The sequence below is a fragment of the Taudactylus pleione genome, unplaced genomic scaffold (genome assembly GCF_031769625.1).
Source record: "Taudactylus pleione unplaced genomic scaffold, aTauple2 ptg000201l, whole genome shotgun sequence".
In the NCBI taxonomy this organism is placed as follows: domain Eukaryota; kingdom Metazoa; phylum Chordata; class Amphibia; order Anura; family Myobatrachidae; genus Taudactylus; species Taudactylus pleione.
The window spans coordinates 58,268,348-58,287,429 of record NW_028284603.1 but is presented as its reverse complement, the minus strand read 5'-3'; the positions used below and the strand labels follow the sequence as shown (position 1 = coordinate 58,287,429).

The window sequence follows — 19,082 nt, the reverse complement described above, 5'->3', positions numbered from 1 at the left end:
TGGGTCTTGGAGTCTGTGGGGAGCCCCCAGATGTATCAGCGCTGAAGCTCCACAACGAGATGGACACGTTTTAAGCCATTGACTCATACTAGAGTCTGTGCATGGTCCATGACCATTCTCAAAAAGGACTAGTGTACAGATATAGCATGTTGGAGAGCCAGGAGCAAACAGTCCAACGAGTTCTTCTAATCTTGTTCTGAGAGCCACTTAATAGAAGCACTGACTTCATTTTGTGCTTGAATAATGCAGAAAATTAGGAAACTTATCTGTTGCCTGGGGTAATGTCAGCGGGAGCTTAGTACATGTATCCGTCAAGCAACTACTAGTGGTTACCCCATCATGAAACAATTTGGTAAAAGGGGAAGAGACTCAGGATTACTCAAGAATGGTAGAAACACAGATCTGTGAGGGTTTAAATGATACTTATGTGAATAGGGAGTTATCTCGTACCTGCAGCGGAATTTCAGTGTCATGTTGATGGAGAAAACTAAGAAGACTGCAGTCAGTCAGGAAATGCCTCTCAGGAGAAGTGTTTGTGTAAGAATCGTAACCATGAAGCTCGTCCGGTAGATAGCTCAGAATAGCAGAATTGGTTCACATTTTTAATGTTGTTCTTGACACCCCTTTCACCCTGGGCCTACTAAGTCTGGGCTGGTAGATTTACCTGTAAATCTCCAGCCTAAGTATCTTCCAGGACAGATAAGTTCTCATACAAATGCTATATTCATTAGGTCTTAAGGGCACTGTACTATCCTTGTTCTCATTTTTGTATCAATTGAGGTTTTCAGTGCCCTTTCCCCTGGATCCACCTAATTTCTGCTTCCTCTATTAGTTGGGTTATTACAAGGCTCAGTCCTCGGCCATCTGCTCTGCCGTATCTTATACCACTTCTCTTGTAAAAGCAAGATCCTTACCTTTCATTATCCTCTCTATATGGATGATCCCCAGAGTTCTCTATAATCTCCATATCTCTTGTTGTCTGTGTTGGCCCACGTTACCAATCTCACACATATTTTGCCATTACCTGCATATATTAAGCTATTGCGGCTTTATTGGTGCCTGTAATTTACTCACAATTGTGGAAAACTCTGCATCAGCCATATTATTTGCTTCATTGATTGTTAGATTTTTTTTATTCCTATTACCATTTTTTATTGCATAGACTAATTTCTTCCCAAGATGTTCTTTTTTGGTGCACAGCTGTGATGGTTTCCTGCATTGGTTGTCTGTATTTCACCAGATTCATTCCCTTATTTCAAATATCTTCCAACTTGAGCTCTCTGATCTGCCGAAAATCAGTGTCTGTCCTCCCAGGATGTAGTCAGGATTACGGCGGTTGAAATGCTGACCTCCAGAATCCTGACACTGAAAGCCCGGCATGGGACTAAAGATAGGCGTCTATTTCATACCCAACCCGTCCTCCACACTCATTGCCTGCTCCCATTCCCTCTTACAGGACTGTCATTCATTCATGTAATTCTTTCCCTCGTACTACAAGACTATCCTACACCAGTGGTTCCCAAACTTTCTTGAATCACGGCACCCATGAGTATCAGTATATTTATCACGGCACCCATGAGTATCAGTATATTTATCTAGGCACCCAAAGGCCAAAATATTAAATGAAGTAAATTGTGCCATCTGCCATCTTTAGGTTCCGTTATGTTGTGGCGGAGAGGGTTCCACTTTTGTTTGTTACATATTGTATGATGGGCAATACCAGTACTAGTGGCTGCCAATCAGATGGACCATAATTTCACTTGGTCCTGGACCTCCAACCTGTGGCATCCCTACATGTGCCCTGCAGCGGCCCTTCACAGTTTATTCAAACTTACATTTATTATTCTACTATACTATACCAGTCCTCTGTCTGTCATTGCTCTGTGTCTAAGGGGTCTATTTACTAAGCCTTGGATGCAGATAAAGTGAACAGAGATAAGGTACCAGCCAATCAGCTCCTAACTGCCATGTCACAGGCTGTGCTTGAAAAATTACAGTTAGGAATCTCTGTCCACTTTATCTTCATCCAAGGCTTAGTCAATAGACCCCTAGATCTGTAGCCCCACATTTACCATTTGTAATGGTCGTTTTTTTCTAATGAAATATCCTAATGTAATTTTGTTAGTAGATAACTTGAAAAGAGAGATTTTGTCTGCTGGCTCTTATATTGAGACTAATCATGCTTATTAGACACTTATTTGCTAATATTATTGTTTTTAATAGTTTTCTTTCACCACTGTAAGGAGCACTGCTTCATCCGTATTTCTTACACTATTGCAGGACCCACACTGCTGTGAAGATTGCACCAAGATACAGTTCACCAGTAATTCATTGCTTGGATGCATCCAAAAGTGTTGTGGTTGTGAGTTTCAAATTTATTCCATACACAATCTATTGTCCAAGATGCAACACAAGGGACCGGCTGTATACTATGCATGTTTATTTCAATGTATTGCTGTTTATGGGCCGGATTCAATTAGGTGCGAAATCGGACGATTTTATATCCAGCCATAAAATTCTGATTTCGCCAAAAAACAGGCGAAAACAGGTAGGTGCGATAAAAAACAGGCGAAAACAGGTAGGTGCAATAAAAGACAGGCGAAAACAGTTAGTTAGGACAAGCAGGAAATTGCGTCTATACCCCAACAAATGGCTGACGTACATCAGAAAATAATTTAGAAGTGTATTATTGGCCGTAATAAAAGTATTTACTGTACTTAAATTGTAGCGGTTGGCGGAAATTTACGTATACGAAAAACTTTAAATTATAGAAAGCTATTTTTTTTCCCAGTAAATTATTGTTCCACATAAATTGGGGTTACGTTAAAATGGGTGTAAGTATATTTTCGTATCGCAAAAGTGCACTTTTAAAAACCATTAAAAAAGCGCCAGCTGCAACCACGTGCAATAATTAAAACACATGATGCATCCATATAGCCCACCGAAATACCAGACCCAATATGTTAAACCTATTTTTTCATCGATTTTTTTTTTTTTTTCTCCAAAAATTTGACCGGTCGTTTTTTGCCAAATTACGAAAAACTTTTGGGGTAATTTATCATTAGGGGGGTTGTCTAAAGGGTTCTGAAAGAAATCCCTAAATTTTTAGGCAAAAATAGGGCTTTTGCTTTTTTTTCACCTGGTCTGAGATGGTGAAAACTTTTCTCCTTTTTTACACTATCTAATTATCACAGGTGCAATAATTTGCCGCAAAATCGGCCGATTTCGCCAGTGATAAAATTGTCCGCTTTCGCACCTAATTGAATCCGGCCCTGTATTGGTTATGTAGAAAAGCAGCTAGTTCAGTGTGGGGACATTTTTATTTTGAGCTATCAATTCAGGTATCGCTTGCTGAAGTCATTTTGAATTGTATGACTACATATGATCTATTAATGTAACACTAAACTGCGCACAGACACATGAAAGCAAAAACATAATAACTCTAATTGTAAAAATAAACCTGTACTGACCTCATTATTATTTCTTCTAATACAAATCTCAGTTCTACTTCTGTTACTTTCTAAGTTAAAAGTACTAATGGCTCAGGAACAAAACATTACTGCCATACAGCAGAGGTATTCTAGCACAGGCACCTGCCACCGCCTCACCACTCATGGGAAGGAATACAAGCTGAGCTGGGATTCCTTTGTTTTACTTTCATTTTTTTTACATTTTGCGTAAATAATATTGATATTTGCAATGGATAGGGGTCTCCACTGTGGTGCAGAGACACACCCAGTTACTATGAGCCACCAGTAATAAGGAATAGGACATTTGTGAACTAAGCAGCATCAACTGTACCAAGTATCTGCGTTTGATGCTCTACTATTGGAACCATTACATGGCTGGAAGTGCAGTGATCTCAGTGCCTGAACACAGTGTGTCTGTCCTTCCTAGGACACTTGTGGTTCTGGTTAGTTATTATATTCCTCTTGTATCCATCGGGGGACACTGGCAATTACGTTGGGTAGAGGGGCTGGTGCAGGAGTATAGGCACTAAAAGGTTAAAGTATAAGCTCCCCTCCCTCTATCCCCTTTAACCTGTGCCACCTTCACCAGACCTCAGGGTTTTCTTAGTGCTTTAGCAGTATGGCACTAATTTAGGTAGCTGGATAGATTTATTTTATTTAGCCGGTTTTTCTTGCACTTCAGTCCCTGTTTACAGGGATCAGAGGGCCTGCCAGAGCGGGGCTAGTTAGTTAGTGAGCGCTCCTCTCACTCTGTGCCCAGCTCCAAAGGAGAGTCACCGCTTCACTGTCTGAGTGTCCAGGCAAGTCAACGTGAATTATCAGAGTTCGAACAGAGCATGATAGTGGGTGCCCGATGAATGGGACATTCCATTTACGAAGTTGTGCGGACATTGAACATTCCTCGATCTACGGTGTTTTGTGTACCGGGAATATCTCATGGAAGGCACTACCACCCATCGTGGACAGTGCAGTGGCTGACCACAGGTGCTTGATGATCGTGACCAGTGACGTCTGGCCAGAATTGTCAGTGGCAGCAGACAAGTAACACTGGCTCAAATCACATCCACATTCATTGCAGGAGGTACCAGACACATATCCAGCAGGTCAGTGCAGTGTTCTATAGCTTCCATGGAATATGGGAGCAAGTAGCGATGTCACAACGCCTCACCTAGGCTTGTGACATCGCTAATTGGACCCTGGAGGACATGCAATGTGTGGTGTGGGCCTATGAGTCACTGTTCCAGTTGTTTCGTGCTGATGGTAGGGTTTGGATGTGACGCAGACCCCAGTGGTTAACAAAGCACTGTGCAGGCTGGTGGTGGTTCTATAATGATGTGGGGTGTGTTCACATGGCATGGGTGAGCTGTCCTGGACCGCCTAAACACGTCATTGACCGGTAACCGCTACATTGCATTGCTTAATGACCATATGCAGCCCTTCCACCACACCAATGGAGTATTCCAACACTATATAATGCACCATGTCATCTGTGTTGTATAGATTGTTATTTTCTTTGTCTGAAAGCAGAAAGGGTTTTCAGAAGCAAAGCCAGGTTCTTCTGTTGCATTCATTTATGCATGTTCTAGATATAGAACACATTTACAGAGGGCAGGTGCCTTTTGCTCAGTCTGTGATACTGCACAACCTGACATTTATTCTTACTGCTCAGATCTGTCAGCTTTGCATGTAATGTGGAGGGTTATTTTTTCTGCTCTTTCCCCCACAGCACAGGTCTAACAAAGTAACTATTTCTCAGTCTGGCTTGCTGCAGAAAATTAGTTTATTAGCCAGCAGAGAGCTCAGATTACAATCCAACAGGTGCTTTGATTGCAAATAAACCAGGCAAATGAGCTGTGCTGAGGTCAGTTTATATTATGGAATATATTTCACCTGCATGATTACTGATCCTTTTTAACCACTTAACTGACGTTTTTTTACCTCAAAACTGGTCAGAAATTGCCGGGTCCGGGGAGAGAGGAGATCCGTTTTGCACATGTGTAGAACAGATTTCCTCTTCAAAAACACAGCGGGGCGGTACAGTCGCACCTTGTCAGCTGACACACGGTTGACTTTGTTCGCATCCCATGCGACCACGTCAGTTAAGGGGTTAATGGGGCCCATCCATCAGCGATGGATTTCCGCAATCCCGCGATGCTGCAACCTGGCATCGCGGGATCGCAGAAATCCAACATGTTGGATATTCCCGATTTGACGATTGCGATCATCAAATCGGGTACATTTAACATGTAATATTTCAGCGATCATGTGACTGATCACTGACCATTGATGTTGGCCGGCGTTTCCACCCGGCAGATCGGCATTTCCGAACGGATCGCGGAAATACCGGTCAGATGTATGGGCACCTTAAGGCCCAGAACACTAGCGAAGAATTGTCGCGATGTGGCGATCCCCAGATGCCTGGTTGGAGGATCGGTGAAATATAACACGTGTTTGCAAATCGGTGAAATTTAACACGCATAATTTCACCGATCCTCCAACAGATCAGGGAACATCGGTGACCCCCGCCGTTCGGCAATTCCGACCAGTGGATCGGTGTTTCCGTCAGTAGGTGTATGGGGGCCTTTACTCATTTGAGTTCAGGCCTGAGTTACTATTATATAATATTGTACTGCTGGCTAGAGCCATACAGCATGCTAATTACAATTAATTAGAGTTTTTAGGTTTCTTGAACCAAGGCCCTCATTCAGAGCCGGACGCAATTAGCGCTCGCTCGTCCTGAAAATAGGGGTGGCTATTCAAATGAACCGTTCGCTGTTTACGGTCTGTTCACGCCTCTAGGTCTGAACGAGCGAACAAAACTTGCGGTCGTTTTTTGGGAAACTACGCCCCCTGGCCGCTCGCATCCTACGTCATGTCCGCTATTTATTAGATTAATCGAGTACATCGAATAGGGTATGAACTGCTCGCTATTCTTGTGGTCGGTTTTTGCTACCACAATTTTGCGAGCAGTTCTGGCTATAAAATAACCCAGTGACGTGGTTAATGACGCTGCTGTTTTAATTATGCTCACCCATAAAACGCCCGTTTTGACCTTTAAGCACGCCTGCGTTCTGATTTCCACTCCCCGTTTTCAAGCACCTTCCCCTGTTACCACCCACATACGCCTCATTCTGTCACTCAAATTAGCAGGCATTCGCTATTTTGCGAGCGCATGAATTTCGACCGCACTGACTGGCTCGCGCATGCGTATAACGATCCGTACGCATGCGCAGTTGGCCAAACATCGCTCGGAGCGAACGAGCTGCCCGCTTACGAGTGGCTCTGAATCAGGCCCCAAGTGAAAATCCAGCTCTTGTGTGGATATGGCCAAGATCCATGTACATTATGTAATGCAATTAGATTTCGATCCCCAGCAGGGGATGATAATTTATGAAAACACTACAGGAAAATGAGGCACCTGGTATACATCATATGAATTATGCCTGTGTGTGTGTGTGTATATATGTGTGTATATGTATATATATATATATATATGTATATATATATATACATACATACATACATACATATATATATATATATATATATATATATATATATATATATATATATATATATATATAATATATTTGTCAAAAGTCTGAGCACACCCGTATATTTCAAGGAATTTTCAATTTAACTGCACAGTAACGAAATAAAACCTGTTTTATTGGCTTTGTTTACAAAATAAACTACTGTTTGAACAATAAAGCTGCATACACATGATTTTTGAACGATTATCGTTAAACTATATCGTTTAACGATAATTGTTTCAAAAAATCATTTACTTTCTGAGTCAAACAAACGATTATCGGTCATGCACGTTCACGTTTGTAGTTCAGTCAGACTTGTCAACTCAACGATTTTCATTAACAGAATATGCAAGAATCGTCTGTAGTTCAAAAAAATCGTTCATTACAATTTAAAAATTCTGACAGATAATCTGACAGAAAATCGTTCATAAAATCGTTGGTAACAAAGTCGTTGTGTGTGTATGCAGTTTTAGGAAACAAAAAAATAGTTTTGACTTTTAGGCAAGTTTATTTAGGTAGTTTTAGGTAGTCTGCTTTCATTGAAGTGACGACCCTTAGCTTTGATAAGCGCTTTGCATATTCTTGGCATCCTATTTACAAATTTTTCCAGCTATTGTCGATCCATTCGACTCCAACATTTTTGAAGGGCCTCCCAGAGGCCCTCAGTGTAGGTAGGCATCTGTTTTCAGACTTCCCTGTCTAGTTCTTCCCACAAAAGCTTGATGGGTGAAAGATCTGGTGATTGAGTTGGCCATTCCATTTTTGTTACGACTTGAGCGTCTTCTTTCTTTTGCAAATAATTAATACACAACTTGGATGTATGTTTTGGATCGTTATCTTGTTGGAAAACGAAGTTCTGACCCACAAGTCGCTTTCCGGGTGGAATCGCATGACGCACTAATATGTTGTGGTACACCTTTTGATCTATTGTTCCTTCGATACTAAGTCACCAACTTGGTTGCCCGCGAAACATCCCCAAACCATCACATTGCCTCCTCCATGCTTGCGCTACACAGTCTGGGAGAAAGCGATCACCTGGACGACGACAAACAAAAACCCGGCAATACGAGCCAAAAAGTAAAAATTTCGATTTGTTGGTTTGTAGCACGTAGAAGTGGTTTTCTTACCGCAACCCTACCACTAAGGCCATATTCCTGCAAGTGCCTGGCCACCGTCCTATCGGAACAGAGGCTGGGAAGGACTTTTCTGCAACTCCCTTCCTATTTCCAGAGCTGTCAGCTGTCAAATTGTGACTACTTCTTGCTAGTAGTCACAATGAAGTTGTCCTCACGAACAATTGTTGTTTTTGGGCGACCAGTTCGTTTTCTTGTAACATTTTGACCGTTTTTTGACTTTCGTTCAATAGCCTGACGCATTGCCCCAACGCATACCTTCAACTGTTTGTGGATTTGCCGCAAACAGTAACCTTCATCCCTCAAAACAATGATTTGAGCAGGTGTTTCCACACTTGGGGTCTGATTCAGAGCTGAACGCTCTGACCAGAGCGCTCGCTCTGAATCAGGGCCCTCCTACCTGTTTTAGGAGCACCACCCACAGCTTATGCGAGCGTCCATGATGATGGTCGCGATGGTCAAGACCATCGCGACCATCGGGCTTGCGACGGAGACCCTGCGGTAGGGTCTCACTGCCGCAAGCCCTGGAGTGATTTTGGCTCTATCAGAGCCAAAATCACTCTGGCTTGAGACGGTAGGCGTTCCCATGGGAGCGCCACCGTCTGGCAGGCACGCGCCCGGCATGCCCACCAAAGGGGGCGTGCTGTCAATCAACATCGACAGCACGCCCCCTTTGGTGCGAGACCCGGAGCGATGGAGAGCCCGTCGCTCTCCGGGTCTCGTGCATGCGCATGACGGAGCTCCCTCCGTCGTGCGCATGCGCAGTGGGGGACATCGACCCGCTTGCGAGCGTACTGCCGCTCACGAGCGGGTCTGAATGACCCCCTTAACTCAATTCTTTTTGGCCATTTTTGACTAGCTGGAGCTTTCAGGAAACTTGTTGATAAGTTGGAACGTAAGAAAGCAGCACAATCACACGTTGATAATGTTCGATTATTTCTGATCACTTCGCGCTCACACCAGGGCCGAAATAACAATGGGACGGATGGAGCTGCAGCTCCAGGTTTTGACAGGAAAAAAACGTTTTCCTGTCACAGACTGCCAGCAGCCGTCCTCCGGCTCCAGCACTCTCACCTGAGTTCAGAACTCCCTTGCAGTTCCGTGGAGGCAGTGTGGTGGCCGCCTCTCCCTTCAGCTCTCTCCATATCCGGGGTCCTGACTGAGACTGTCACTCACACTCACAAGCTCCGCCCCCAGCCTACGCCAGGAGCTGCTGCCTCTTAAAGCCGGGTACTGTGTAAAGTGTTCTATAATGGCTACTTGATAAGTAGCATCGATTGTGTGTATACTGTACTTTATGGATGGTGTGTGTACTGTATATGTACTGTGTGTATATATATGGTTGTGTATGTGTACTTCATGTGTGTAGCATTATTATGTGTATAAGTGGCACTGCCACCGTGGGCATTTATTATGTATACTGTATAAGTGGCACCGCTACTGGGGGTATTTATTATGAGTATAAGCAGCACGGCTACTGTGGCCATTATTATAGTATACTAATTTTTCTACACATTTCTATCGATTTTCCGGGTTGCATCGGTACGGAAATAATAAATTTTGTTATTTTTATCATACTCCATTAAAACACAAGTAGCAGAATGTATGATAAACAAGCTTCTTCTCGATTTCAGGGGTGTGCTCAGACTTTTGACAAGTACTGTCTGTGTGTGTGTGTGTATATGTATATATATGTGTGTGTATATATATATATATATATTATATTTATCTACTGTACTATCTCTCTATTTGGCTGAATAGACATTTGATATATAGACACTTATACATGTTTTGTATATGACTGAGGTGTTATATTATAATTGTATGTATAGAATGGTATATAAAGATGAGTGAGTACTATCGCTCCTTCTGAGTGATTAGAAATCTTCTATACATCATATATAATATGCTACATGGGGCTAATGGACTTTCTCTTGCTTTGGCTGAATAGATATCTGGTGTTCATCATATGTATAATATGGGGGAATTCAGTTAGCCCCGTTAATTTAACAGTTGTAAAAAAGGGTGGTAGCCTCAAGTTTTAAGGCGTGGAGTTGTTTAATTAGAGCCCCCTTTTCTCGCCTGTTAATTTACCCTGCTGACGGGCGTTAAAACATAGGTCCGGGAAATTATCACGGATCCTATGTGTTAATAGGCTATTTATTGGGGATTTCTTTTCATCCCCCATTAACTGCAGCCTGTAGGCTGCCTTCAGGGAGAATGATTATGTACCAACCCTCCCCCTGAGTGGTTGGGGAGGGAGCAGTTACCTGCTCCGCCCTCTTGTGACTCAGTAGGGTTATTATTACATGCTCACTGGTCCTCTGTCTCTCCTGAATGGTCTACTTTCTGTACTGAACACACTATATGGTGGGGTCATTTACCTTGGCCCTTCGGGGCTCTCTGGGTATAGATTCTACTTACACTTTCTATAAGTAGATGACCTAACCTTATTGTGGACTGGCCTCGTTGGCCGTGGTACAACCCTCTTAAGAGGGTACTAGTTGAGGTCCCACTCCCTGGCCAGCTTCCCCTTTGGCAGGACCTCCTGCGTTGTGTTTGCATGCGGTTTTGTCTTGTCTGATTTTGAGGGCTTTGTTCTTGCAACCAAGGTCTTGAGGGTCTGCATTTTTTTCCAGGCAAGTTGCCCAGGCTCTTAGCCCGGTCACTTCCCGAGTTGTTATTGTATCTGGAAGCTGTACATTTCATTGTGCGAACGTTGTCCTCGCTCTACGGGTTTGCATAGACTTCCGCATCCTTTTAAGACCTTTTGACTCTGGGTTTTCGCCTTTCCTCTCCAGAATCAGGTCTAGGCTCGGTCTGTTATTTTTCTAAAATGTTTTGCTATTATTCCAGAGGTACAGACCTTCCTCTAGGGTGTGCTTCGCATTCAGCCTCCTTATCTGAATTTGGTATTGACAGTTCTTCAATGGCCCCCCTTCAAGTCTCGTGAGACCATGGAATTGCGGTATCTTACATTGCAGATAGTTTTTCTCCTGGCTATTGCTAGGCAGGCCTCAGAACATGCTGATTTATCCCTTAGGATACTGGGTGGTTTTTTTGGACTTGTTTTCCTGAAGGTCCAGTGTAATTGCCAGTGTTACCTGGATGGATGCAAGAGGAAATTGGATTTTTGTACTCACTGTAAAATCCCTTCCTCGTAGTCCCACTGGGGGACACTGCGATCCTTCCCTGATTGGTTTTGTTCTATGTTCTGGTTAGTTCATTGTGACATAGTTTTGGTTGTTATTCCTACATGTGGCTTTGTTATACAAAAACTAAGGTCTGGTGCTAGGTGCTATGGGTTATAAGGAATAGAGAAAGGGGGGGAGTTATACATTAACCTTTTAGTACTTTTACTCCTGTGCCAGTCACTCTACCTAACGTAATTGCCAGTGTCCCCCAGATGGACAACAAGGAAGGGATTTTATGGGGATTACAAAATCCAATTTTAACTCCCCTAATAATTAATAGAAGCCACTTCCACAAACATTCGTAATATGCCAAAAGTAATACTGTAGCTTTACCAAGTACAGCAGTATTAGTAATGACCGGCAATAACAGTAGTGCTCTGGAACATTACAACAGTATTGCTTCTTGATAAACCACCAATAGTGGTGGTAGTGCACATTTTCAGCTGCAGTAGTGCCCAGTTGTTGCAATGCTCATTAATAAGCCACCACTGGTAGTAATAACCAGATTTATGACCTGAACTAACCACATCTTTGCTGGCTCCATTTGCTGATCCAGTCTAAAGTTCTGCCTATAGTAAAGTCACATGAGGACTGCACCACTATTTGAAAACGCTTTGGTTGAAGGGATCATTTCTTTAGTTAACTACAGATATTTTATTGTGAATGGACAAGTCACTACCCCCCATAGTTCTTAGTTTTGCAACTAATGCATAATGGTTTGGTCGCCTGCTTCACACAAGTATTAACTCTTTTTAGTAGTATAAAGAATACTAAGCACAAAGACTATACAAGCCCTGATGTGATTCTGTTTGATTAATCAGTGTTCACAGCTCCTGGATGACAATGCCAGGGATGACTTTATAGAAGAAATAGCAGAAGAATATGAAGATATTCGTCAAGATCACTATGAGTCTTTAAAGGTAGGTTTGCTGGACTGGGTCGCACCCCATATGCATATTCAGGGTTACTAGTAAATGTTGGGGGCACTGACCCCCTATGTTCTGTGTCTTTGGCATCATTATACTTATACCCTTACTCCATTTAACCATTTTTCATCTGTTTGCACTGACTAACTGTATAGCAACAGGTCATTATTTAAGCCAAAATCGCTCTTTTCTATCTAAAAAGAAAAAAACAGCCTGTCGCCGTCCCAACAAAGTATGTTTAAAGATAGATATTAGAAAATCTACTGTACTGAATTCTCTATTATTAGCATGTACTCTTAGCAGTGGCATCATTGGTCTTTTTATGTAAATTTTCATTTCAGATGGCGTATTTATGCCTATGGGCCTGATTCAGCAAGGAACGCTGTTGCTTATACGCACGCAATATGTCGATTGCGTACTGCGCATGCCTATGCATGGCAGTGCGCAAACTAGCCACTGCGCTCGGGTCTGCGTTAGCAAAGGATATGCAGACCCATTGCGTGACGGGGGGATGTTCGGGCGAAGACAGGTGTACCAGTGCGTTTCAACACCCATTGCATGGGCGTAAATAAATTAGCCACTGTTAAACCAGACGCCGCCTGAGGTCTCAAAGCGTGCACTGAAGTAAACAATTCCTGAGTGAGGTCTGGGCTTCATTAGCTATGCGTATGTGTCCGATGTTACCGATTGTTTCTCTGTGTTGGCCAAGTATACGGATGTGAGTATGAGGAAGTGGGCGTCCTTATGTCAGGCTGCGATTGCAATGTGAATACAAACATTTAAATCTCACCGCTGATATTAGCAAATGCAATGCATGCGTACAAGCAGAACAGCGATCCATAGTGAATCAGGCCCTATGTTTGAATATATTATACTAAAATACATATTTGACCTATCAAGTTTGTTTTGAGACCAATGGCTTGTTATAGAGATGGATTTGCTATTCTTCCCATGACAGATGCTCCGTAGCAGAACATATACATCTTTGAGCAGCTATGGGTGATTTAAAGTTCTGCACCTCTCAGCTGCATCCCCCCTTTTTGGCTGAGTGGGTGTAACTGGGCGGCAACTAAGCATTGCGCATACAAGGGAGATGGCAATATGGGCTATTCAGTGCAAGTCCCATCTGGCGGTGATGGCTACTGCCACAAGCAGATTTATAGGGGTGGTGTGGCCGCATAGAGGTGTGGTGCTCTGATTACAGCCAAACATACACACTTATTTCCATAACTGCAATGAGACCACAGCTGTGGGCGACAATGTACAAATGTAATTGAGGCACACTGTGACCTGGATCAGATAGTGTTTGCATCTCCCTGATTACTGTGTGCTGGAATTTGTAAATTAGGTTTATAACATATAAGAAAATGTCTGTGTAACATTTTAAAATGCTTTTCTATAAATGTAAATAGCTTTTTATGCATATAAACCACATTCTTTATGCCACATTACAGGAAAGACGATATCTCTCTCTACAACAAGCCAGAGATAAAGCGTTCCATATTGACTGGCTCTCCCACCCTGCTCCAGGTACAGTGTGTGTGTGTGGGTGGGTGTACAGGCTAACAGCACAGTGCCCCCCACCTAGTCAGACTAGAAAGAAATAGCCATGCTTCACGTGGCGTGCTCTGCATGGTGTATTCATGCCTTGTAGATGGATTTCCCTGGTGATGTAGACCAGAGCTCTGATGTGTGTGGTTGTAGGCTGGAGCTGGGGAAATAATGAGTTGCAAACAGTTGGAGGCTGCAGGGAAAAGTGCCAGCATTCGGTGAGGTGCAAATATGCTTTCTAGAGATGGGTAGAGTATGGGCTGGGATTTGGAGAGGGGAAGGATGGTTGGTAAATAACAAGGGATCTGAGGTGAAGATAGAGTAGGGTTTAATTTATAGAGCCGGAGGGAGAACAAGTAAAAACAGAATCAGAGAAACGAAAGGACAGAAATCAGTGGAAATAAGTAGAAAATACAAAGATTTCTGTGTGTATAATATAATATTTCTGTGAGCCGGCACTCAATGCCCTCCTATTACCTCCCTGGGCATGGGGATAACAACATCTAGCACAATCAGGAAGCACTCCCGATAAGTATCCTGATGAAAATGCTTATGCATTGAAACATCGATTTTATATCTTTGCGGTTCCTTGTGTATTTATTCAAGTAGTCTGGACTGCCGCCTGATTGTGATATATATATATATACCTGTAAGACTTGTAAGAGAATCATCTACATGACTAACCAATGGCTTAAGCAAGACCATAGTCTGGCCGCCTGCATTATTCATATATATATGGGCAGCACAGACGGTGTAATGGTTAGCGTTACTGCCTCACAGCACTGAGGTCATGGGTTCGATTCCCACTACAGCCCTAACTGTGTGGAGTTTGTATATTCTCCCTGGGTACTCCGGTTTCCTCCCACACTCCAAAACTATACAGGTAGGTTAATTGACTCCCCACAAAATTGACCATAGGGCTTTATTCAGAGGCGGCCGTACAGTCTATGACCGCACGGCCGCCTCGATGTTTGTCCAGTGCGCATGCACACGAGGGAGCCGGCTCCTTCGTGCGCATGCGTGAGACCCGCTACGACCGACAGCGCCGGTCGTAGCAGGTCTCTTTCCAAAGGGGGCGAGCTGTCGATGTTGATTGACAGCTCGCCTCGTTCGGAAGGCGGGCCGGGGGAGTGGCAGCCCAAACGGAGGCGTTCCTAGTGATGTCAGTGTAGAGCTTCCGGCTCTGACAGAGCCAGAAGCTCTCCGGGGCTTACGACAAGTGAGACCCGACCATCACCCTAGCAATCGTTAGAGCTGTGGGTGTAAACAGAGGCGGCCGGTCAGGATATATATATTAGATTATTTGTACTGATACTGTTTCATTTACTGTATGCTGTTGTTTTTCTCTGCATAGTGAAACCAAAGATTGTAGGAACACGAGTTTTTATGAATTATGATTTGGAGAAACTTCGTCACTACATTGACTGGAAGCCTTTCTTTGATGTTTGGCAATTGCGAGGAAAATACCCCAACAGGGGATTTCCAAAAATCTTTAATGACAAAACAGTCGGTAAGAAAATACAAGTCAAATAGAAGGACCATGTTTCTTTTTTGGTTGGTGCGATCAGGCATGTTTTTTGCTCTTCATTACTCTACTGCTACATACAATGGAGGAGCGGAATTATTGCGGTAAAATTATGTATAAGCTATAGTATTAGGTATGGCTACATTGTGTCACATATGCTGAATGTTTTCTATTTTGCCTAATGGAGATAAAGTTGCATCTTTATTATTACGTATTTACATAGTACATAAGCTTTATCTACTGTTAGAGAATTTGCCTCATTATAACTGTCCAATTTTGCATACAGTATTAGGAAACAAATATTTTTAATCAATTTATGTAAACGGTTTCCCATAGCAAACAAAGTAAAATATATAGGATATGTGTCTGAAAAGGCGCAAAGTTAATCTATTAAACTATCGCAATGAGATAAGGTGATCATATAAAATAGGATCCATTCCCTCAATTAATATAAAATAGAGTAAAATTGCTAGTAGAATAAAGACACAATAGCAGATGATTTCACACAATAAGTGGATAGAGACCAGTCCACCATCCAGGAGCAGGCTCCCAGTACCAGCAAACGGAGGAACACCTCACATATTGGGAACTGTAGAGTAGATGTTACACAATTGGAGGTGCTTACACCCAGCACATTTATCCAATAAGCAAGACATGTTTTACCGAGCCACACAGAGGTAGGAGGTGCGCGCTCCAGGACTAGTTTTCCGTGCTACATCCCGCAATCACTATATAAGACTGTATAAGACTACATGCTTTCCTTGTTACTTATCTAGCCTACTATCATTACTGGGCTTACTGACAGCAATATCAATTAATATTACCATCTACCAACTGGTTTATATGTCTTAATATGTTTACATGTAAATTTACTGTTCTCACTTTATTTTAATAAGTTGATATATATCAACAAGTATTTTTCTTTTTTTTATTGTGTGATCTCATCTGCTATTGAGTCTTTATTCTACTTGTAATTTTACTCTCTTATATTAATTGAGGGAATAAATCCTATTTTATATGACCACTTTACATCATAGTTTAATAGACTAAGCCCCTGATTCAGAGCCGGACGCTATTTGCGGATGGTCATTCCAAAAAAGGGGCCAGCTGTTTAAATTGAGCGCTCGCTCTTTGCGGTTTGTTGACGCCTCTATGTCTGAGCGAGCGAACGAAAAATGCGCTCGCTATTTTGTAAAGACGCCCCTTTGCCGTTCGCATCACACGTCATCTCCGGTATTTATTAGATTAATCGGGTACATCGAAAAGGCATCTGAACTTCTCGCAGTGCTTATGGTAGGTTTTTCTTACCGCTATTACTGCGAGCAGTTCAGGCTAAAAGACAACCAAGTGACGTGGTCGATGACGCTCCTTTACTAATTATGCACTCCCATTAAACGCCCTTTTGACCGTTTGGCACGCCTGCGTTCGGATCTCCACTCCCCCGTTTTCAAGCACCTTCCCCTGTTACCACCCACAAACGGTACATTCTGTCAATCAAATTAGCAGCCCCTCGCTGTTTAGCGAGCGCACGATTTCCGACCGCAATGACTGGTTTGCGCATGCGCATTACGACCCATACGCATGCGCAGTTGTGCGAACATCGCTCAGAGCGAACGAGCGGCCGCTTACGAGCGGCTCTGAATCAGGCCCTAGGTTTGCGCAATTTCAAGACACATATCCTCTACATTTTACTTTGTATATTTAGGTGGCAAAGGAGAAACCACCAGTGTCTGTGGCTGCACCTTAGGTCTTTACCCACACCCCCCTAGGATTACTTTGTATATTCAGGTGGCAAAGGAGAGGACGCCAGTGTCTGTGGGTACACCCAGTCTTACCCCCCCCCCTCCCCCTAGGATTAGAACTTATATCCTATATTGTATATCTTACATTGTCTAGTACAATGTGCCAAATAGGGGCGCACTACACCACCTTTATACAACTTCCCATAGCAAACAGTCTACCAAATATTTGATTGATGTATGTGGACACATCTGTATAGTACCAATCTGCCGTGCAATACAAGTCGCGCTACATCTAACACAGGAGCTCCGCGTGACTCTGTAGCGCCGAGCGTCTTTTTGTGCGACTTTTAAACTGCAAATGCATCTTATTCGCACATGCAGATTCTGCTGATTAATATGATATGCAGTATGCCTATATTCTATGTGTGACTGTGGGTGTATCTGCATGTGAAACGCTAGGTTACAGGGTTAAAGCCACTGACACTGTAACGTAGCGTTTTGCATGTAGATACACCTGCAGACGCACACAGAATATAGGCATGCTGTATACCATTTTAATCAGCAGAAGCTGCTTGTTCTAAATATTTTCATCACTGTGCAAATAAGACACATTTAAAGGTAAAAAGTTGCATGAAAAGACACTCTGCACTACCGAGTCACACCACATGGCACAAGTAGAAGGGCTGTTTAACGCTCATGGAGGCTAGTTGTATGAGGACACATCCAGGGGCTGGCTGGCAACTTTTAGCCTGGGGGGCAAATGCATGCAGGCAGCCCTGGCAGAGGGGTAGCGTGTAGCCAGGGTGCCCGAAGAACATGCGTGCTACGGCGCCCCCCCCCCTCAAGTGTTCCAGGGAGGAGGCGGGTCCATATGGGATTAATGTAAAGTCGTGGTGCCCATATGCAGTGCCCCCCTGTGCCCCAGGAGAGGATCCCCTTATGCACGCCCCCAGTAGTGCCCCCAGTAGTGATCCCCCTATGCAGTGCCCCCAGTAGTGGTCCCCCCTGTGCAGTGCCCCTTGTGCCCCCAGTAGTAAGCCCCTTATATAGTGCCCCCATTAGTGGTACCCCCTATGCAGTGCTCCTTATATAGTGCCCCCAGTAGCAGTCCACACCCCATGCAGTGCCCCCAATAGTGGGAACCTTTAAATAGTGTCCCCAGTTGTAGTCTCCCCCCTATGCAGTACCCCCAGTATTGCCCTTTTTATAGAGCCCCCAGCAGTGGTCCCTCGATGCAGTGCCCCCAGTGGTAGTCCCCTCCCCCCTATGTAGTGCTCCTAGTAGTTGTCCCCTCCCCTTGTAGTGCCCCTAGTAGTAGTAGTCCTCCCTTGTAATAGTAGTCCCCCCCCTTGTAGTGCCCCCAGTTATAATCCCCAGTAGTGGTCCCCCCTTGTAGTGCCCCCAGTTGTAGTCCCCCCAGTTATAATCCCCAGTAGTGGTCTCCCTCTTGTAGTGCCCCCAGTAGTAGTCCCTCCCTCTTGTGCCCCCAGTCCAGTAGTGGTTCCCCCTTTGTAGTGCCACCAGTAGTCCCCCCCCCTTGTAATGCCCCCAGTAGTAGTAGTCCCCCCCTTGTATTCGCCCCCATTAGTAGTAGTCCCCCCCCTTGCAGTGCCTCCAGTAGTGGTTCCCCCCTTGTGGTGCCCCCAGTAGTGGTCTCCCCCTTGTAGTACCAGCCTCCCCCCCAGTAGACACACGTAGTAAAAAAAAAAAAAAAACACTTACCTGAATCCCCGCTCCCGCCGTCGCCATCCGCTCCTCCGTCTGTCCTTCATATGATGTCATGACGCCTCTCCCATTGCCCACTGCGGGAGCCGGAAGATGGAGCGGCTCCTGCAGTGGGCACAGCAGCAGCTAATGAGAGTCTGACAGACTCTCATTGGCTGCTGATCAAAACAAACACCCAGCTGCCGGCGCCGGTGGCTGTGTGTTTGTCACTTGTGTAGCGCTGACGGAACTCCGTCCGGTCAGCGCTACACACGCAGTGCAGTCTGTGTCACAGTGACAGACT

At 44.0% G+C, this 19,082-nt stretch overlaps 1 protein-coding gene across 2 annotated transcripts in view; it reads left to right on the top strand.

Moving 5' to 3' along the window:
* Positions 1-19,082, top strand: part of MTR (5-methyltetrahydrofolate-homocysteine methyltransferase) — a 153,878-nt gene that overhangs the window by 119,721 nt on the left and 15,075 nt on the right. For both annotated transcript variants that reach the window (XM_088477398.1, XM_088477397.1), the window contains exons 25-28: positions 2,281-2,362; positions 12,152-12,250; positions 13,711-13,786; positions 15,162-15,317. In XM_088477398.1, the coding sequence (XP_088333524.1) occupies positions 2,281-2,362; positions 12,152-12,250; positions 13,711-13,786; positions 15,162-15,317 (413 nt within the window). The remainder of the gene's footprint in view (positions 1-2,280; positions 2,363-12,151; positions 12,251-13,710; positions 13,787-15,161; positions 15,318-19,082) is intronic.